We start from the raw sequence: 22,969 nt of genomic DNA, 5'->3' as shown, positions 1-22,969 counted from the left end.
AAAATTGAATGTCAAAATTTTTGTTAAGTTCATGGGACTTACTAAATCATTCAGAGTACTCCAACATATTGTAACTATGATAAACAAACAGGATTCACGGTGGTTCGAATCCCAGGCTTTCAGTGTGGCGTTTGGGTGCTCTCTCTGTGCATGCGCGGGTTCTTCAAAAACATGCATGTGAGGTTAATTGTTGATTGTAAATTGAGTGAATGTAAGGGTTGTTATTCTCAACATGTCGACTTTATTCTCGACATGTCGACTTTAATTTCGACAGGCAAAATATTATTATTTTTTCTTATGCCTGGCCCTAATACTCTTCCGTACATTATAAACTGGAAATGGTTAAGTTTAATTTAAATAGACTGACATGACAGCCGCTTTGGTTGTCGGTAAACGTCCTCTATTTTGAAGTTCCCCCACCGGATGTTGATTCGGAAACGCCGTTGGAGCAGTTTCCTCAAGACTAGCTGCTTGGCTAAATTTCTCATATGACACAGTATAAAACTTTGCCTTGGAAAGCCGGCGAATATACTTTTACCGCTCAAGTTAAAGCTTTCAGCAGGTTATGACGTGACATTGTCGTTGGCGCTGACTGAGCTCAACGGCTAACGTTTTTAACGTCTTCGCATCACTGCAATGAAGTGTCTGAACTGAGCAGGATGCTAGCATGTGTCGTTAGCAACCCATTGCAGGAAATTAGCTCGTTAGCCTCGATAGTCAGTCGAGTATTATGAGGTTTAAGCTTCTTTCTTTATGCTCATTTTAAATAACATCTGCGAAATGGACCGCGAGGCGATAGTGATCCGCATCAAAACGCCATTAGGGGACATGGACTCGTCCGTGGACTGTCCATCTCTTCTAAACTTCAATGACTTACTGGTGAGTCTTTAAAATTGCTATGGAGCTAGCTAACTGTCGTGTTTCATTTAAACACGCACTTTTCAGTATACGCGCACTTTGAATTTGAAGTTTGTCACTTAACATGCAGTATAGCTAAATGATGCCCTTTTTAAAATATTTTTTAAAATTGTTTTTAAAAACCTGTCTCTACTTACTGTTATAAATCTATCCTTCTGTCAACAACTTTAAACTTTTGCTGTCACTGTCCCTGTTTTAATAAACTCTGCCAAACTTTTCAGGTCGCAATCAGAGATGTGATGCCTGAAGCCACTGTCACGGCCTTTGAATGTAAGTTTCTGTTTCACAGCTGTATGGCTTTAATGGTGAACAGCCACTGTACTGAAGTCTCTGAATAACCTGTATTCAGTGGGACCCACTGCTGTGTACACACCCAAAACATTAGTCCTGTAACTCCCATAGTAGTCAAAAGTCTAAATTTACTGTCATAAAGTGTCATAAGTTCTGTAAGTGCAAGGTTTGCACTTACAGAAGATGTTATAGGTTTGGATGTACATGCTGCTCTATGTGGAGAGTGCTGGAAAAATCCACCGTTGTTAAAGGTCATCTTCTCTGTGATGCATCTCAAAATAACATTGACTTTTTGTTTTTAATGTTGTGTATCATGTTGGACCATGTTAAACTATAACTGTTTGCATGTCTTTTTATGGAAATGCACAACAGCATTTTCCTGTGCACAAATAAAGATGCTGATCAGTACAATACAACCCCTGGCAAAAATTGTGGAATCACCAAACTTGGAGGAAGTTCATTCAGCTTTTTTCATTTTGTGAAACAAATGGACAAAACACGGATATGACAGAAAATTATTTTACTTAATAGCCTCATAGGCTTGCTTTGTTGAACATACCTTAGATGTTTTTTTAATTAAAATTTAGAAAAAATAATAATTAATGAATTAATTAATGAGATGATGACACTTTAATGTCTTCCTTGGTCGGCCTGTATGCTTACCACCCTCCCATTTTGTCTGTACTTGCTTAACTTTTAGACTCAGCTGACTGGGAAAAACCAACATCTTTTGCCCCACTCCAGGCTGAATTACCCTCTTGAAGGAGTCTTATAATCCCTTCCATCATTTCCACTGACAGCTCCCTTGTTTGGACCATGTTTCCTCTCTATCAGCCAGTTGCAGCAGCTAGTTAATCTCTGAAAGCGCTCTCTTTTAACTGCAGATTTATTTGCATATGTAGACATAGGCAGGTTTTTGTTTTTAAGAAATCCAGATTACAAGGTGATTAAATATTTTTTTAATTACCACATAAGAAATGGCAATAAATGACTATAATTTTAGTCTTGTTTTATAAAGCCAGAATATTGGGCTGTTAAATGAAATTGTTTTGTGTCATGTCTGTTGTTTTTTTTTTTTTTTTTTTTTTTTTTTTTTTTTTTTAACTTATTTTTTTACAAAATAAAAAAGCTGAATGAACATCCTCCAAGTGAAGTGAATCCATCATTTTTGCCAGAGGACACGAGAAACGATAAGGTTGATTAACTTTTACTGATGTGTACAATTGATGGATTAAAAAAAGTGAGAAGTTTGTGATGCAAAAACTACTACATTCTTGTATTTGCAATTTCAATGGAGATAAACAAACAGCGACACTATTAGTGTTCAAACTATTAATGTCCCACCATGAATCATAGAATGTTTTGCCTATTAAGTTGTGCATTTGGTGTCATTTTATGTCAAGTCCTGCTTTAATTTTATTTCCTTTTCTTCACTTTGTTCTTCAAAACAATCGTACGTTTTGAGTATCAACACGTGACCCTTACATTTAACATGTTTAATGTGTTGATTACTCTTCTATTTATTTGATTGATTTTTGCATTTCACTGTTGGCTAACTGTAGCCTATATGTGATATGCTAAAAGTTCAGAAGACTAATCTTAGTGTATTGCTCCTTATAATCAGTTCTACATCAGAAGCTTATTCACTTGTTTGGACACTTGTGTGTCGCAGTTTTATGTTGTTTTACAGTCCAAACTGTATCTGTTTTTCAGATGAAGACGAGGTGGGAGACAGAATCACTGTAAGGAGTGACGAAGAACTCAAAGCCATGCTGTCGTATGTGAGTACTTGAATAAATAAGAAAACTTCTCCCTTTTTTTTTTTTTTTTTTTTCAATAACGTCCTACATTCACCCCACAAACCCTGACTGTGTTTCGCTCAAAACGGTTTGATGGAAAATGGATCTGATGAAAACTGTTCACTCTCGAGGCCGACCTCGAACAACATTGTGACGCATGTTTGAACATCTCCACAGAAAGATCCCTCCACTTTTGTCTTTTTAATGCTTCCTCACTTTCTATTTTAAAGGTTTTGTTTCCTTCTCGGGGATATCAATATAGGGTCCTTTTTTCCTGCACTTGGCACGTTTTACAGCTTGTAATGCCCTCTGAAGCAAATCTGTGACTTTTGGTGGGGATACCAATAAAATAAGGGCCGACCTAACTGGACATGATTACAAGAACATTCTTTTAACTGTGCTGGTTTCCTAATAGTGCTGCAACTAACAATTATTTTAATAATCAATTCATCGGTCGATTAATTTTTTCGATTAATCAACGAATCGGACAAAAAAGAAATTTAATTTCCACATCTTTATTCTAAAATAGAACTGACGGAGCAAAAATACAGGTTGCTGCTTGAGTGTTCTGTTGCAATAATATAAAATAATAAAAAAATAAAATAAATGTTTTTCAAATGGTTTCAGTAATAAAATAAATGTACACAAAAATATATACAAAAGTTATATATCTGCAAAATATGTTTTGTGTGTATATATATATATACACATATAGATATAGATATAAAGTACCAGTAAATAAATATATATATATATATATATATATATATATGGCGCTGTACCCATGTCAACTATTGCTAATAAAGCCACTTCCTGTTGACCGCTTCCAACAACAACAACAAACTTAGGCATTCGAGAAAGATGGCGAACGAAGAGCAAAATGAAGCTACGTCCCTCTACATTTCGTTTGTGGTGAGTATGGTTGTTGCACAAATGCAATGCACAATGGCGCATTCTCCATCGTGATATTGATTTCTTTCTGACGGCAGCGACAACAACAGTAATATTGTCTCCTTTGACTTCTGGGTCACGACCCCGGGAAAAAATCTCGAGCATGCGTAGAACGCTAAGTCCAATTAACCACGTGCTTCATCCGTCTACAAGCATGTTTAGTGTGACTTTCAACCGAGTTATCTCGGGGTCTTAATCCGATCGCGAGTAACCCGGTTCAGTCTTATTGTAATTTAGCCATTAATCTGATTATTTCAGTGCTATGTAACCCAGCTGACTGTTAGCTGATGTCAGCTGCTGGCTAGATGAGGGCGGGGCCAGACCAGCCTATTCATCGATCTCCTTTCAATGAATAACAAAGAAGATGTAGAGTCGTATCCTTAGCAGTTTCAAAGGCATGAAAGGTTTTTTTTTTATCTTCCCAAGAACTTTTAAATGTACATAACTGCTGGAGTTGCACGACTCCATTCCTCTGCACTGACACAATGTTTTCATTACCACATATCAGCTTATAGAAAATTCGGAAATCACATACTCATCTAATTGTATTAAGCCAATCGCAAATTGTTCAATTTGTTTGAAATATTCAGCTATGCACATTCTAGCGCACACAGAACAACATTCACTCAGCTCCCACCACCTAATGCAGAGTATTTTCATACTCCACCATACTTACTGATCATGCCATGGACAGTAAGAGTAATGGCGTGTAATGAGCTTCTGTATGAGGTACACTGAAAGCTAAATGAACTGTCAATTTTTATTATTTATTATTCAGTACTTAAAGTTTTGCCTCATTAAAGAGCAGCCCCCCTGGGCTGCAAGAATTGTTCAAAATCTACTTTCATCTGTGGATGTCTTTTACCCCCCATCATCTCACAATGATGCTACTGGTGCCACAGGCACCATTTACAATCCCTGTTTTTTGTCCATCTTTATCACTTGTGGTTGCTTTTTAATCATTAAGTATCATAGAGGAGCAGCGTGATTAAGCAAAAGGAGACAGATGTTGTGAATAGGAAATATAAAAGACGTTGACCTCAGCCACTTCTGTTTTTCACGGAGGCATCTGACACACTTTCGGCTCTTCTGTCATTCCGCCCTGCTGTACAGTGTGTCCTGTCACACATCTGTGGTGATAAGGTGTAACAAGCGTTTGGTTTTCTGTTTTTTTTTGCTTGTTGTTTGTACGTGTCCCAACGTGACAGCGTAATATTAATTAAACAGTCTATATTGGATGAAAACTAATAAGATGCCAGCTGATATTGTAATGAATAGTGCCCTGTTGCCCTTCCATAAAGTGGTTTAATAGTTTATTAAGAGAATGGCTTGATATTTTCAGAATACTGCAGTTCCATGTGAAAAAAAAAAAAAGCTGTTTAATACGCTTACAGTTTAGTAACTCCAAGCTACAAATGGAGCTGTTGGTGTCCTTTAACACAGTTTTTGGCATCATTTTAGAGCCGGACCCATGTGGGTTTTTTCCATTGCTGATGTCAGTTATTTAGACAACAAGGTGGCCCGACAATTTTCCAATCTTTACTCATTCAGGTGACGTGACATGTCTGAGGTGCATATTAATGTGTGACCCTGATCTGCACTGTATTCTAACCAGCACAAATATTTAGTATCCGCACTTCACTTCTTTGCTCACAGATTTAAAAACTCATTTGTTCACAAATTTTTGTCAAATAAATCCAGGAGTGCTTTAATGGATTTCTACTCATGGGACGGCCAAGTGTACAAAAAGGTGCTGATCACCTGGAAAATACTGAGCTCACTCGAATATAATTCAAACGAGCGGAGTACTTTAAATGCTTTTTTTTTTGTGTGTTTGTGGTTGTTTGCTGTCGTTGCCATTTGGCCTCCGTAGAGACCCCAGTGGATTGTGGCTTCCATGTTATTAATTCCAGGTGAGCAGACAGCCATTATGTGAAATTAATAGGAGTTAAGGGAAACGGCATGTTAGGTGAAAGGTGGGATAATTCATTTTGTCTGTCGCTTTGTAAACGTAGGGGTTTCCATATGTGTGTTATTGTTTCTGATAACAATTTATAATCACTTTTAAATATGCTGTCACTGCATGGTGTGATTTTTTTTTTTTTTTTTTTTTTCTTTCTTTTTAAGATCTCAGCTTTAAACTCTCCTCGCAAAAATTAAAAAATACACACTGCCGATCGCTGAACTAAATTAATGCTCAAATTCAGCATTTAATTACCACGAGTGTGCAGAGGGCATTTTTTTTGTGAAAAGTCTACCCATTAGTGAGAACATTGATTGCTACATTCTCCGGTGAGACCCGCTAGACTTCCAGGCATCTCTAATCATTGTTCGACACCTTGAAAGACAGACGCCCCTGTTCAAAGTTAAAGACCAGCGTATGTCAGGTGCTAAAAAAAACATGTGACCTCATATCTTCCTCTTCCAGCTCCCCCTGGAGGTAGCGGCTCTAATTCCACCATTTTTACTCCCATTTCCCCTTAGTCTGCTAATGATGATGAGACCCATGCTCTGCTCTCTTCTCTCACTTGTCCCTTAAGGCTGAGTGATGCTATTTGGGATCGGACACTGTTTAGTTATTGGCCAACAATGGAGAATGTCTTTTAATAACACACCTACTACCGATGAGGTGGTAATTGCAGCCTTAATCAATAAGCTAGCTGAGCGGAAAATTAAAGGTACGTGAAGCCCGATCTCCTCCCGGAACCTCAACACACAGAGCACGTTTTTTTGGTATTAGGTCCATTGTTCAGATGTGGCCTAGTGAAAGTGCCGGGGGGTGAAAGCAGAGGGCTAGGAGCGAGGAGGGGATCTGACAGTGATAAATAGGCCTTTTAATAACAGCTGTGCCACATGGGTAGCCATTCTGATCCGGTCCCATCGTCCTCCCTCCCTCCTCCCTCCCTCCTCTGCAATGAGAGAGCAAATTTACATATTGCTGTGATGGCTGTGTAGTTCACTCTGGATAGTAAATTAAACACAAGGAAATCATCTAAGTGTGCACTACATTAAGGCATCTTCTAAAGTGTCTTTGTCTTGTGTAATCCCACCACCACCACCATCATCCTTTTTTAAGCCTCCAAAAGTAGAGGGCATGGAGAAATGAACTGATAAGCGCAGACACGTTTACATGCACACACGATCACAGTTTAGCAGATGGTTTGGTTAACTGAAACATCAATTATTGCATTGCCTTGGCAAGCGGCTGGGAGGCTCCGGAGTGGGCGTATGCCTGTGTAAGTCCTGTAGGATATGAGTGTTTGGTGAGGTGTTGACCTGGAGGAGAAACGGGTTAATGCTACAGTCCCTCAGAACAAGCCCACAGGGCATTGGTCCTCATCTGCAACAGATTTCTGCACAGCATGCTCATATTTGTCAGAATAATGTGGATTCATACTGACCTCAGTAAAATAAACATTTTTGCATGTGTAGGGATTATTCAAATTCCAAATCCACCAAGGCTTTTGTTCATCTGTCTCATACTGAATTCCGATTATTGGGCAGATTTGAACTTGTTAATAATTCATGAAGCTGTTTTAATAGTTTTAGGCATATTTAAGTCTGTGCGCTCCTGTCACTTTGTACTTTATTTCGGTTTTCTTTTTTCTTTTAGTACTGCAACACAATGAATGAACAGCGCATGAATGGACTGCTGCCGGACCCTCTGCAGATTTTTCCAAGAGGTACAGAATAGCACTTTACAGTTTACAATGGATAAGTAATGCTGAGAGCTTCAAATGATAACGAAGCGGTGTAGGAGGTGGTTAGAGAATACAATGGATCTTCTGGACAACATTGATATTCACTGGTTCAGTCTTTTATTGTGATTGTTGTCATTTATAAATCTGTGTTTCCTTTGCACCAAGGACACTGAATGTGCCAGCTTGTGCTCAGGCTAAGTCTTGCCTGCATCTCTGTCTTTGTGGAGTTTCTTCTTAAAGTGCTAAAGTGACAGGGATATTATACTTTTCAATCTACTCAAAGTCATACATGATCACTAACAGGCCTCGGGGCCCTAGTGATAAAACATTCTTATTTCTCTTTTACCCTGAGTTTGTCTTCTATTTCTCTGTCTCCTTCACTTTTCCCTAACTCTGTGATTGTTTTTTCCACTTTACCTACCACCAACTGTCTCAAGAGCCAACATCTCAATCACGATCATGTCCACAACTAATTTCACAGTAACCCTCATTTCATGTCATTTCATTTCATTTCATCTTTTTTCTTTCTTTTTTTTTAAAATTTTATTTATTTATAAAGAACTGATTCCTTTCCAACACATTTGTAAATGGTCCAGCGATGTGTTCTACAATCTAGTCAATTACTGTTTCAGCCGGCAAGACTCCAGGGATCCGGAACATACATGGCCTGAAGGTACCTATCTCAATAATTGTTTCGGCTGCCTTACACGGAGAACAAGGGGAGGGGAGGGTGGGAAGTTGAGTCAAATGGATTGGTAACACTGTGTTCCACTTATTGAAATGTCAATTGAAGTCAAGGCTTTCCTTTTCTTTCACTCATTCTCTTGTTCCCCACGTCCATGTTTATGTATGGGGATATCTGGCTGTGCCTGTCGCTGGGCTTGTCTCTCCTCCTCACTCCTCCTGTATTCTTGCCTCTCATGCTGTTATAGTCTGTTAATATCAAGATGTTGGTCTGAAACCCCGATTCCCCCACAGAGTATTATGATCCTCTCATTCCCTACGATAGCTGGAATATCAGTGTTGTTTAGAGCAAAAGCAGACAATAAGAAGATGTCATTGTTCAACCATGAAATTGTCATTACAAGCCCCCAAATGGCCTTCCCCAGACCTTCCCATGTTATGTTCAGCATATGTTGCCATTGAAAGTCATTGCTAATTACCATGGGTTAAATGACTTGACACCTCCTCCATCTCTCCCGATGATCCATATTATACCCATCTGCATTTCAATGGCAAAATTAACCCCCACAAAAATACTAAGAACGCTTTATTTCATGTATCCTCAGAGGAGATGGTAAAAACTACTGAACCCTGTCTGTTTTCCTTTATTTTAAGGTGAGGGGTCTGTTTTGAGAAGATGACTTTCTTTGAAAACTTTAGTTTTTTCAGTAATCTTTTTCTCCTCTTTTCTTCTGGTTTAATACAAACGTAATTGGCTGAGGAGAGCTTTGCGTGCCATTTAAATGAGGTTTTCCTGGGCACTAATTAAAGAGAGAATCCCTGTGCTTTAGTGGACCCAACACATTGGCCTTTTGACCTCAATTATTGAGTTATTTTTAGTATCCGCTTTACACACTCTAATCTCGTTTGTGTTCAATATCTGGGTTGAGTATGGAGGTCTTTGGAGTAAACATAGATGCACATGAATAGATAGAAATTATAAGGAACAAAATCCCAAGTGAGTCCTGAAAATTCCAATGCCCCAACTTCAGTCTCTGACTAGCCAGCCCTTGCCAACCCATTTTTATCCGTCTCATTTCCCCCTGTACTTTTATTCAAATGCATTTTTCCTTCCTTTTCTTCTTCCTTCTTTATTGTTTTCCTGCCTCCGTGTCTTCTGAACGCCAATTAACCTCCAAGCTTTAGTAGGAGTCTGTGTTTTATTGCTATGTTTTGTTTTTTTTCCTCCATCAGAGAGACTGCCTGCGTGTCTGTCTGTCTGCCTTTTGGCCTTGACCAATAAGCGCGTGTTTGTGTGTCAATTCACTTTTGTGTTTACGTGACTGCTCGTCCTCAGGTTAATACGAGGCCTAATCCAGCCAATGACTGCACTAATGCTGTCCAGGACTCTATAGCCAACAACAGGTGAGTTTTCCAGAGCGTTAAATTCATGTTACACAACATGGAGTTAACTGCCGGTATTGAATGGTAAATGAGGAGAAAGATGTCTGAAAGATGGTTTGTTCTTGTTATTTTTCAGCTTAAAAAAGTCATCCGCTGAACTTAAAAGGATCTTGACGAATGGGCAGGTGAGTTAGCTTTTTGGGTTTAAGTGAATTACTTTCACAAATATTACTATGGAACTGTTTGGATGTAATACAGAGTGCGTTGTTGTGTCCTAACTGTACAACACTTAGAGCACTCTGTTCACTGGTTTCAAGGATGAATACTCTGTATCTCTCTGCCCCCCTCTCTCTCTCTCACACACACACACACACACACACACACACACACACTAACCAGTGTCAGGAAGACAATTAAGCCAGCAGCCTCTCAGGTTTGTGAACCTGAACTATTAGTTCAGGTTTGAACTAATAGAGTTGTTCTTCCCCATCTCCTCCATCTCTTTTCTTCTCATTCTCCTCACCTCCCTCCTTCCAAGTCAAAAGAGTTTGAATATGCTGGAGATGATGCCTGTATATGTGTCGCGTCCAGACAATTACAATTACTTTGTGATACCTTCCATTTTTTTAATTTATTTTGTCAGTCCAAGTTGATATAATCTAAATACAAGTAGGGAATTGTCTTTTTTGCAGGTGCTTGTCTGGAGCCTCAGATTGGTTTGAATCCATCATGAACTTCATCTTAAAATGCTTTTTATGTTCACAGGAGATAGTTTATGTTTTAAACAGATGAAATGGGAAATTTATTTATTCTAAGCCTTTGAAATATGGATGTTCATGTCACGCGTGCTTCTTTGAACACAATTATTTGAAATGAATTGTGTGAAATTAGTGCACGATCAATGTTGAATATTGAAAGGTGTATTTCTTTCACCTCATTGCACCGCCGCTGGTCTTGCTGTGGTGGTGCCTTGGAGTTTGTAGTGTGGTGCATGGGCTGCTTGTGGCTGTGAAGACAAACATACAAAGATGCTATTAACCAAAACAAAGCAAAATAATAAGAAAGTGTGTGAATGGAAGGGCAGCACAGTCACCCAGCTCAAACTCCCCAGGGACTATTTGCTCTTTGAAAAAATGTTTTGTCTTGTCAAAAATATTTCTGAGGAGGGCAACTTGATTCCCTTTGGTCGTGACCTTGTTCACGCGCTGCGGCATAGACAAGAATACTGGCACAGATATTAGAAAAATGACGACTTTGTTTCAGTCAAGTCATTTCTATTGAAATTCAGTGAATGCAGTGCAATTAAAACCCCTGCAATGCCTTCCTATATGAGGACAGTTAAGCCCGTTCACCACCTCAAGCCTCTTGCAGTGCCCCTGCATGGGGGCACATGGTGGCGTAGCATATTTTACATTCCAAAAGATATTCCACACTTGCACGAATATCATGAATTTTTTTTTAATTTTACATTCTGTAACGCATTCATTTAAATATGTCAAATGTAGATAAATACTGAGGAGTTGTTTAATTATCTACACAATAAATCAGTAAATTTGAGATTTATTCACATGTGCTCTGACTGAATTGTAACTAAATGGACACCGCGTTGGGATTGCTAAAACTGCCGGCCCTTTCCCTCTTGCAAACTCTTAAATGAAACTGAATATTTCAGAGTGTGTAAACTAAGATGAAAAACATCAGCTGTGAGCGCCAAGAGGCAGTCTACGTTGCCATGGAAAATTTACTGAAACTTTGTCAACAAGGCTGTTGTTTAAATATTAAAAAAAATCCCCAAAAACTTAACTCTTGTTGTCAATGTGGCTTTCCTGCACACAGGAACTATATATATATATATATTTTTTGAAAATCAATAGATAAAGCACAAAATGTGAACGTGCAAGTAAGTTATAAAACATCCACTATGACAATCCTGCTCTGATTGGTCGGGTGGGTTCCTGTCATTTGGCAGCTCATAGCACAAAGAGTACTCTCAGCTGGCATAGGGAGTTTCACTGTCGGACAGAAGGCCCATTTTCCTACATTTTGATGAAAATTGATGCTTCTGGAGTAAAAACTGTTGTGGCTACAGAAGTTTAAAGAAAAGTTTTTCAGCTTACTGCCCTCTGTTGCACTTCAGTGGAAATCCAGCTCCAAAAAAAACCTGTCCTCTTGCTTTCTTTTTTGGATAAATCATCGATTGTTTCTGAGATGGTATTACATACATCTTAAAAACGGATTAGTAGTTGTCGTGCGAGCGGATGGATGGATGTTTTGGTGTTTGCACATTTTTAAGTAGAACGGTACACTAGTTAAAACTACTAAACTGAATCAGTGTAACTAAGTCATTAGCACATTGGAAATGTCATTATTTCTAATACCAGCTGATCTATTTTGACTATTAATTTCAAAATGGGCAACAGGGAAATGCCATGTTAATTCAATCTCGTTAACTGACGGATCTTTCTTTTCTTTCTTTTGAAGAAGGTTAGGATAATGACAAACAAAGCACCTTTAAAGTCTACATCAGTCACTGTCCGGCTCACCCAAACACAATATCCTTTTGTAAATTGGATAGCCAGTGTTATATTGATCTCCGCCTTCAGTTCGTCTGTTTTCTGTCCCCATGTCGCTGAACTTGAGGTGACCTGATGCCTGGCTTGTTTATAACTTCTAATAATGATGCCTCCCCACCTCTCTTGAGTGGGCATGCTCTCTTTCACCTGTTTATATACACATACAGTAGAGTGGTTGCATGGCTTCTCATGTTCTAACAAGTATTATTGTATCTGTATCGTTGGTCTGCAGATAAATGCCCAAGATATCCTCTATCAAGAGCAACTTGGCCATGGAAACGGAGGCACGGTTTACAAGTAAGTTTTTTTTTGGTTGGCTCTCGCTCTCAGGCACCAACATGACGACACCAAAGGATAGTGACACTGAAGCGATACCTGCTAAGTGTGCATTAAAGGGATATGCCACCCCCAGGCCAAATTAAGTGTATCCCCGCATTCCCGAGACATAAATAAGTGTGTGGGAGCGTTTTCCTGGCGACCCAGGCATTGTCCGAATCTCACAGCACTGACCACTGCTTGGTTGCGCGTAATACATACATGCTAGCGTCGCCAATCGAAATATTTCGCCCAACTGCCCAACTGCTTCACGCTGGTTTGTTTGAGGAAGTCGGGGGTGGGGATTCCCAATGACGTAGCGGGGAGTGTGCTTCGGCTGGTTTTTCCGCACCGGAAACTAGTTCCCAAACCGACATGAGCAAACCCAGCCTTCCGTGTAGATTTACAGTCATTTGCACTCGATGTGAAAGTACACCACTCACACAGTAATTAGAAGGTAAATCAAGTAAATTAATTAACGTTGGGCGAAATATTTCGATTGGCGATGCTGGCGACGCTAGCATGTATGTATTACGCACAACCAAGCAGTGGTCAGTGCTGTGAGATTCGGACAATGCCTGGGTCGCCAGGAAAACGCTCCCACACACTTATTTATGTCTCGGGAATGCGGGGATACACTTAATTTCGCCTGGGGGTGGCATATCCCTTTAAGTGTGAGTGATTGTGGGTGTGTGTAGTATGCAGTGGTGTCAAAAGTACACACATTTGTTACTTAAGTAGAAGTATAGATACTGCAGTTTAAAAACACTCTGGTAAAAGTAAAAAAGTAAAAGTATCACCTTGACCTCTTTACTCAAGTAAAAGTGAAAACGTATGTGCTCCAAAACCTACTTAAAGTATAAAAGTATAAAGTAACCTTTAAAAAAAAAAAAAAAAAAAAAAAAAACCCACACACAAAAAGGTAGATGCCACTATATGAATTGCAAGCTTAATTTGAAAACTGATTAGTTCTACATGTGGCTGCTCAATTTCTCCATTGATAAAATAAATTCACAACTCTACAACATAAAAATTCATAAAAAATCATGTAGAATATAGCATATACTTTGTTGTCTACAGTAGTAGATCAACCCTCATCTTACTTTGAAGCTCCCAGATCAAGGAAGTGACGTCGACGCAGCTTTAGCAACAGAGAAGCTATTAGGCTTGTGTTGATGATAATAAACTCCTGGACTATGTACAAACTTCCAAATGCATCGTTTTGTGAGTACAGACCATATTTGTACTACTGTAGAAGTTTGGTGTCATGGCATGTGATTTTAGTGTGGTAATTTTGGAGATACTGCCAGGTTCCATTAGCGCTTGTACTAAGCTATTCGGGATAACTCAGTAACTTGGCTGATGTTCAGCCAAGATCGAAAAAACTTCGGGTGGCCTACTTGGCTGGATGTCACGGTTCAAATGACCCTAGGGTGAATCTACTCCGAACTATCACTTTAAGTACAGTAACAAAGTATTTGTACTTCGTTACTTGACACCTCTGGTAGTATGGGTGTCTTTGTGTTTAGATGTTTTGTATCTTGTTTTGTATTTACCTTTGATTATGATTACGTACGACTGATGATTATATTTCTGTTTTTGTAAGGATCCCCTCGTAAATGAGATGATGCATCTCAAGGGGCTATCCTTGATGTGAGAAAGTGATGTTTTAAGGCTACCTTCTCGACTAAATTATGTATTCAGTCAGGCTGGACCTGTTTTACAGTGCAAGTAGCATGAAAGAATATCTCAGGTTGTTAGTTTTAGCCTAGAGTTAGACCTTTTGAATGATTGTGCTCAGCATTTATGGTCCACATTACTCCACAGTAGTGTTCTCTGAAGGGTTTTCCATTCTTCATCACACCCCCTCACCTCCTGCATTTGTCCATTTATCTCTCTGTGTTTGTTTTGACATCTATCAAGCTGGTTTGTGTCTGTACCTTCATTTATTTATTCTGGTTTGAAGGTTGCGAACATATATGATATTGATTTGGGGCTGAAAGGTATGACAGCCATTGACTTAATCGGTGTGTAGGACAGCACTTTAGCTGCCACCATGAATAGCTCCATCCACCAGACAAATGTCTTACTGACCTGCTAACGTTATGACAAGGTTGACATTTGTGTTGGTCCTTCTATCTTTCTTTCCCCACCTTATGTTTTCTCTTTCCATCAATTCCTAGCTATTGAGCTGTTTTATTGAGATTGAAGTATTGATCACTGCTCAGACCAACCTTGACTTGACAGAGTGGTTTGCCTGAGACGGTCCTCAGCAAACGCAGGCTTTTTTTTTTTTCTTTTTATCTAGAAAATCCCCCAGATTGTCTTTTCTTTATATTTCCATCCCTTTTTTCTGCCTTTCTTCTTTTTTTGTGACTTTCAGATTGTTCCATTAAGCGCCTGCTTTTTGTAGTTGTGAGAGAATAAGATTGTTCATCAGTTTGGCACCAGAAGTGGTTACACTGCACTGAAGAAAGCCAATACTGCAAGCCCAACAACTTTTCAGTCAATTTAGCCCAGCAAAAAAAATCTATATGCATCGGTGCTGAAAATTTCATGGTTGAAAGGAGAGGATAAGCAAAAAAAAAAAAATCTCCCAGGTTATTTATGCTTCTCTTCATGTATTAGTTTGTTTTATTTCACGTCCATTCTAATTTCTTTAAACTTGTATCTTATCTACTTTTAGATTAAGATACCTTCAGAAATGTGTTGGTGCTTTTTCAGGCCAGAATTATCAGGCTAAGTAGAAGGTGACAAAATCTGCTGTTTTTGGGCAGCTTGAAAATGTTGCCCTTTAACCATGTCCCTGAACATGTTGTAGCCCCCTTAATCACTGACACACGTGCACGTAACATGGAACTCTGCATGACCACGTTTGTGTAGGTCTGACCCAGCTTTCTTTCTTTTTATGTAGAAAAGGCTAATTAACTCATTGGCTGCCAGCCATTTTCAGTGAAGAGAGCCATACTGCCAAGTGTTTTACAGTATTTTGACTGATTTTTCCAAGACCCACAGAAAACTGTGTCTTATGACTATGTACACACCGAAATTACCAAACGAAAGAGTAGACTCTCTTCTTTCATCAGGAAAAAAAGTTTGTTTCTACCATTTTCAGTCCTTTAGTAATAGACAGTAGAACATAGGTTGGTTTCACCAAAAACAGCTGTTTGACCAAAAAAACGGAGAAAACAAGCTTCTTTTTTTTTGTGCAAAGTGGCACTGCTGCCACCTTGCGGGTAATTTTGCCAGTATATTCTCTGTTTAGTGTTTACAAGCCTAAGATTTAGTGACAAACTCCGCTAGATTGTCCCCCAGCCCGCTCCATTAAAAAACGCAATTGACGTCTATAGACGTCTTTGGCAGTCAACGTTTTTTTTTTTTTTAAATTGACGTCTATAGACGTCAATGGCACCGAAAGAGTTAAAAACCAGTTTTCAAGGCCTTCCTTACTCTGCAGCTATATGTTATCAAGTTCAAAGAGAAACTCAGAATTGTGACTCTAGGTTGCCTTGACATCCTCCATATTCATCAACACCTTTCATTGTAGTTATTCAATCACAGTTGGAAGACGCCTCTCATATCTAATGCCTTTCAAATGCTTTAGTTGCTATTAAAGGTGTTTCTCACAGACCTTTGATTTTCCTGATAAAGAACGATGCCAACCTTTGTGTGCCGTTTCTTTTAAGTTTGACTGGGGTTGTCATCTTAACATTTCCAGTCACATTATTACCATGTTCTCGACCTGTATGTTCCACAAATGCCTTTTTTGAAATACTCTTTATGTCAAAAGTAAGGTAATACATTTCAAGGCAATAAGAGTGTTTGAGTGAGTACATCTTAAGAATTGTCAGGTCCCTCTTCACATAGATAAGGGTCTGACCGGGATTTGGAGATGAGAAGAGTGGATGCTGAAAGGATCACCATAATCTCTGCCGTCCATCCCTGTTGACCTCAACCTTCGTGTTGTTTCCATACAGAGACAAAAGGTCATAACAGTAACATGGATTAGCTAATTATTTTCCAACACATTCACAATGTTTTCATTAGTTACATGCGCATCAAAGTAGCTGCAGAGCTCTTGATCGAGGGGCATATGCATTATCATTTAGGAAGGCAGCTTTTCTTATGAGTCGCATCGTTGTGCTGTGTTGCTGACAGTGAGCGTGCCGTACTGACAAAGGAGGAGCCAAACCATGCTGCAGGTGTTCTACTCTGACTATGTATTATAAAATACACAAGATGCTCATTTTTTTTTTTAATATATAATGAGAAAAAGAGCACTTTTCTATTCCCCAGATTAGAAAGAAACTATCTGAACCATCTTGAGAGCTAATTTTAACCAAATTTGGTGTCATATACAGAAACTTAGCCATTTTATTAACATGGATGAGTTTTTTTTTTTTTTTCTTGCTTTGAGACCAGTTGTATGTACTCCTCAGTCTCTGCCTTTTGGTCCAGCTCATATTGGGCTTATCACATATGAATAGGAGTACGATTGGCTTCCCACCTTTTAACCTCTTAGCCCATTTATGACCCAGAGCCATTTAGACTCAATTGGATGTTACCAACACCTCAGCTCTTCATAGCCACATGCTGACCCAGCTATCCATCAAAGTACGTCTTTGTTTTTTATTACACACTCTCTATCCGCCAATCTAACCAACTCTATGGCTTATAAATACTGAAACAAGGACACGTAGGCTATCTTTGGGACTCATGGATCTAGCAGTGCAATTAAAACAAGCACATTTGCCTGGCTGTGGTTGTAGTGACATCTATTTAGACACCCACAGCTGTTCCTTTTATTGTCTCAGCCCATTTTCTCCATTGATTTTGTTTTGGGTTCTTTTTCACCTCATTGATTGGATTGTATATGGAAGGACCAAACCTCTTTGGTTAAAGTTCCTATGGCATGAAAATAAATGGAGGCTTTAAATATTTTTATAGGCTTTAGTGGTCCCCTAATACGGTATCTGAGTTTTTTCCCCAAAATTCTGAATTACAGCCAGTCCCAAAAATGAGCTTTCCTTAGGATCCCCAGATTGAGCTGTTTATTGGGGGTGTGACCTTACTTACGCCCGTTGTACCTTGCGCAAATGTTTCGTGAATCGCTATGGCACGTAGCCCTATGCCGTAAAACTAGCGAAACCTGTTGATATGAGCTTACTTTGACAATATGACGAACTAGTTACTGAACAACTCTCCTAACAAAGTCAAACATCAAGCAAGTGCTACACAAGACACAGCAAAAAAGGCGTGCGTGTAGGGGAAAGCAGGAGTGAGGATTTTGACATTCTCAGCTGATTGCTCTGGTTTGCAAAGATGCACGTAGCGCGAGTCATTTCATTCAGGGGAAAGGCAGATATCGTGCGCGCCATAACACCAACAGCAGGACGGCTATCAAAACAACAAATAAGTACACAACACTCGCGTTACAGTAAATGAGGTGTCCACTCGCATACCTCATGCTATTTACTGTTACATTAGCGACAGTGACCGAGCTATTAGCTGCAGCGCTAACGACACAGACAGACTGACCGTTTTGACTGGAACCATGAATGAATCATTATCCTGATAAAATGCACTGAATTTGCGGATTCATTCTTCTTCAGGAAGCTTGAAGTCGGGGGTTTTGGTCTAAAATGAGCGAGCTAACCATCTCATGGGCATGCAAACACCTCCAACAGCCCAGTTGACAGAAGCCCCTTTCACACTGCCGAATAACCCGCGTTTAATTCGCGAATTTAGCGTGTCCGCTGTTGTGTTCACACTGCCGACCCGGGCTGCCGCGTCAACTCGATTCGCCTTTCGACCCGCGTCGGACCCTAGTCTTTTTGCCGAGCCGAGTTTGATGTGAACACAATCGACGCGGGTCGGACGTGACGTGAGGAGTTTAAAAGACAGAATGGACAACTGATTCAGAACAACAGCGACAGGTGAGGACAAGTTTTACTCTGTTTTAGCCTACATCAAGTTGGAGACATTTTTTAATATGGCCAACTGGGGAGACAAAGAGGTCCGCGAGCTCCTCAGCCCCCGAGCAGAGGACGTTATTTTCCGCCACATTTCGGGGACGGTGAAAGATGGACCTCTGCTGGAAGGGCTGGCAAGAAAGATGGGAGAGCGCGGTTTCCCACGCAGCAAGACGCACCGTAAAGTAACATCTCCATGAAATGCATTGCAAAAATGAGTTCTCAAGGTGTCCCGCCATCGTTTGTTTGAAAAATTTGATGCAGACAGGTGTATTTCACCCTACCTCCGACGCATGGCTTGTGCCTACGTCATTGTACACGCCCAGCATTTTCTGTGTTTCGTGTGACGCTCTGCCACTAGGCAACTCCCCCTGAACTCGGCTTCAGGCGACACGGGTCACCCTGACACGCCAAGCGTTCACATTGCTCGACGCGGGTCGAAGGTGCAATTTGGACCCGCTAAGATAGCGGGTCGCAGTGTGAAAGGGGCAAGAGATAAGAGCGTGCAGATGCTATTAGCTGCATAGCTAACCGTTAGCTAACGTTAGCTGCTAACGATACAAACCCTTTCCTGTGGTAACAAGCTATGTAACTATACTGTACATACAGGAAAGCAACACAATAATAGAGCGTTAAATTACTTACTCGGGAATGAGATCCCTCCCCAAGTGAGAGACGAATGGAGCAGGAGATTGACAGGCGGATCGGGTGCGGTGTCTGCAGTGGTCTCAGCATTGGCCCGTCGTGGTGAAAAATGTGCTGAGCCATAAGGCGAAGCTCTCATTTACCGGTCAATCTATGTTCCTACCCTCACCTATGGTCACGAGCTGTGGGTAGTGACCAAGAGAATGAGATCGCGAATACAAGCGGCTGAAATGAGTTTCCTCCGCAGGGTGTCTGGGCTCTCCCTTATTGGGCTCTGTATTAGCCCAAGTTCTGGAAACATTCGTCTGTGAAATATTTGGCGCACACACAAATCTCTTCGGTTCTGTCGTCACTTTCCCAGAAAAAAATCCAAATCTGTCCACTGGCTCTTCAGAGGTTCTGATGCAGGAGCTCTAAACAGATTTTTTACATCGATATACAGCTCAATGAGCTGGCCAAAGAGCTGTGGGCGGGGAAAGGCAGTTTATTGGCTCTGGGTGGAAACAACCTCCACGTCATAACAGGTGCCACGTCATAACAGGCAGCTTTCTCGATCAGGCCACCTGCATGGTCACATTTCCAAAGGCAGAGAATAATTTCCAGTGCATGGTTTAGGTCTATCATCATTTTTAGCCACTGGGGGACCGTAGGCAGGCTAGGGAAACTCATATTAATGTTAAACGACCTTAAAAAGTGAAAATTTCATGCCATAGGACCTTTAAATGTAGTCAGATTTTCCGATTGTGTCACAGTCTCTTTAAAGTGCATCCTCCTGTATTGTATTGTATATGAGGAAATATATTGTATTGTATATAAGGATTATTAATTATATCTTTATTTATTCAGATACATGTTTTATTGTAATTTTGCCAATATATTGGCAGTTTTCCTGATATAGGAAAACCATATTTGAGACGATACTGATGAATCCTTTTAAATTTAATGTGACCAGTGCTCTACCATACAAGGACAAGGCATAGCTTCTACAGTGCACAGTGAAAATGAGTACACCCCTGTTGAAAAGTAACATTTTGAACAATATTTTAATACACACACAAGTTATTCCCAAAACGTGCATAGAGTAAGTTTAATACAACATCTGTTCAGCTTACAACAGAAAAGAAAGATCAGTAATATAACTTAAATGACATATTTGTCCATTTTTGTGAAATTATGCTGGTGCAAAAGTGAGTACACCCCTATGTTAAACTCCCTGAGAATGGGCCGTGTTGGCCCGAAATGTCATGAAATGAAAAGGCATTAAAAGGGAGGTCATCGTTGTGCGTTTCATCCTTGCCTTACATTGAAATTTTACATTTTGAGTCTGCACCAGGCTAAAAGAGACGTGTGTGAGATTTGACTGAAATCCTATGGAGAGTATCATGATCTGCTTCAGTAGTCACAGTACATGTTGACAAGCATGTTTCTTTTGGTGAAATTCAGCTTCCTACTGTTGATGGCATCCATACAGCCCCAAACCATGTCACTCCCACTACTATGCTTGACTTTAAGCATGGGGCACTTTTCTTTGTACAAATCACTTTTTACCACCACACAGGCTTGACACCATCTAAAGCAAATTTGTTCATCTTGGTGTCATCAGATCACAGGACATGGTTCCAGCAATCCATATCCTTAGTTTGTTTGTCTCCGATGACACCAAGATGAACAAATTTGCTTTAGATGGTGTCAAGCCTGTGTGGTGGTAAAAAGTGATTTGTACAAAGAAAAGTGCCCCATGCTTAAAGTCAAGCATAGTAGTGGGAGTGACATGGTTTGGGGCTGTATGGATGCCATCAACAGTAGGAAGGTGAATTTCACCAAAAGAAACATGCTTGTCAACATGTACTGTGACTACTGAAGCAGATCATGATACTCTCCATAGGATTTCAGTCAAATCTCACACACGTCTCTTTTAGCCTGGTGCAGACTCAAAATGTAAAATTTCAATGTAAGGCAAGGATGAAACGCACAACGATGACCTCCCTTTTAATGCCTTTTCATTTCATGACATTTCGGGCCAACACGGCCCATTTTCAGGGAGTTTAACATAGGGGTGTTCTCACTTTTGCACCAGCATAATTTCACAAAAATGGACAAATATGTCATTTAAGTTATAATATTGATCTTTCTTTTCTGTTGTAAGCTGAACAGATGTTGTATTAAACTTACTCTATGCACGTTTTGGGAATAACTTGTGTGTGTATTAAAATATTGTTCAAAATGTTACTTTTCAACAGGGGTGTACTCATTTTCACTGTGCACTGTATATCACACTAGAAATGCTAAAGAAAAATAATAATTTAGGCCAAGGTTTTGTAGTGGGTAATCCTTTTCAATGCATTTGAGTTCACTTTATTTGCAATGACAGTTCACAAAAAAAGTCATCCCAGTATGGGATAAAAAGGCCAGATTGTTATAAAGGTGTCAGGCGGTGTTAAAGGTGTTAAAATGGGAGCTCGTTTATTTAGACATTCTCGTGATGACTCAAAATTATGCGAGATGCTGAAACACTTTGTGTGAAGAAACTGTTTATAAACCGTTAGAAGTGGCATGTAAAGTGTTGGTAGAGCAGAGTTTTCTCCAATTTTTTTTTTTTTAGCAAAAGCCAAAATCGTGTGGTTTCACAGTCTCAAGCAAAGTGAAATACTTATGAAAATGACTGAGTAGCGCATTCAATGGAGAGCAGTGTGACTTGATGCTGCAGTTTTGTATTTAAGTGGGATGGTACGTTCGCCGTGAAACACTTAAACGGCAAGCATACAGTACAAAGAACACTTCAGCTCCAGTAACACTATCCTGCAGGTGGTGTGTGTCCTAACCTGTATGTGACAACACTAACGTGTACTTTGCTGGTCTAAACCGTTGCAGTTCTTCCTCCCTTGTTCTGGATATGCTGCAAAGACGTATGTGCATAACTAGCCTGACAGTGAGCCAATAAAGTAAACCACTCATGATAGCAGTAATTCTCTTCATGAAATGAAACATATTCAGAACATGTCTACTGATTCTTTCATATTTTCTTTCATATTTGCTAGATCCACTATTTGACCTAGATTATCATCAGCAAAGTCAAGTACAGTGAAACTTTGCTCAGCATTGCTTTCATTTGGAAACAAGTGAAGGGTTAGTGGAGGGCAGCTTTTATTCTCTGCCTCCATCACAATAGCCCTGTTCTCTAAAGCAATGTCAAAGTCCACAGTGGAATTCAGGGAAAATCACTCACCTTTTTCCTTCAAATGTGGTGGATAATTAAGAAGTCTGTACATACATGTTCATTTGCATGTCTGTCCCTCCATGTCTATGTTTTGGGTTGAGTCTGTTTAAAAGACCAATTCTATCAGGTGAAGGAGTCGGGAGGAAGGAAAGGCAGCATGTCACCCATGTGGCAGGGTAGTACGTATACCCACATTAGCACTGATCCAGGAGGCCAGAGCCTCAACTTCAGAGATATAGAGAGGCCCTATGAATACTGCATGATGGAGCTTTTATTACAGAGCGAGCTGGAGTGTAAATAAGATCCAGGCAATGGGGCACGTTTACTGGGGTCAGATCAGGGGGAAGTGGCGGGTGGGGGGTGGCTATGTAACCTTGTCCCCAAGTCTCCCGCTGTCACAAGCCTGTCACTGTAACTCATACAGGGATGCTGGGCCCTGAGGTGGTCAAGGGCAGTCTGAGAATAAAGCTTTAACCATCCAGTAGTCACAGCTCGCCTCCAGCTGTAAAATATCTCCTCA

At 40.0% G+C, this 22,969-nt stretch overlaps 1 protein-coding gene across 2 annotated transcripts in view; it reads left to right on the top strand.

Moving 5' to 3' along the window:
- Positions 1-441: 441 nt before the first annotated feature.
- The window catches only part of map2k5 (mitogen-activated protein kinase kinase 5), a 73,707-nt gene continuing 51,179 nt past the window's right edge, over positions 442-22,969 (top strand). For both annotated transcript variants that reach the window (XM_075475486.1, XM_075475416.1), the window contains exons 1-8: positions 442-879; positions 1,140-1,188; positions 2,923-2,990; positions 7,573-7,642; positions 8,293-8,333; positions 9,681-9,748; positions 9,864-9,912; positions 12,533-12,597. In XM_075475486.1, the coding sequence (XP_075331601.1) occupies positions 754-879; positions 1,140-1,188; positions 2,923-2,990; positions 7,573-7,642; positions 8,293-8,333; positions 9,681-9,748; positions 9,864-9,912; positions 12,533-12,597 (536 nt within the window). In that variant the 5' untranslated portion in view covers positions 442-753. The remainder of the gene's footprint in view (positions 880-1,139; positions 1,189-2,922; positions 2,991-7,572; positions 7,643-8,292; positions 8,334-9,680; positions 9,749-9,863; positions 9,913-12,532; positions 12,598-22,969) is intronic.

The sequence above is a fragment of the Odontesthes bonariensis genome, chromosome 1, assembly GCF_027942865.1.
Source record: "Odontesthes bonariensis isolate fOdoBon6 chromosome 1, fOdoBon6.hap1, whole genome shotgun sequence".
Classification (NCBI taxonomy): Eukaryota; Metazoa; Chordata; class Actinopteri; order Atheriniformes; family Atherinopsidae; genus Odontesthes; species Odontesthes bonariensis.
The sequence above is the reverse complement of the archived record's forward strand: the minus strand, read 5'-3'. Positions and strand labels throughout refer to the sequence as shown.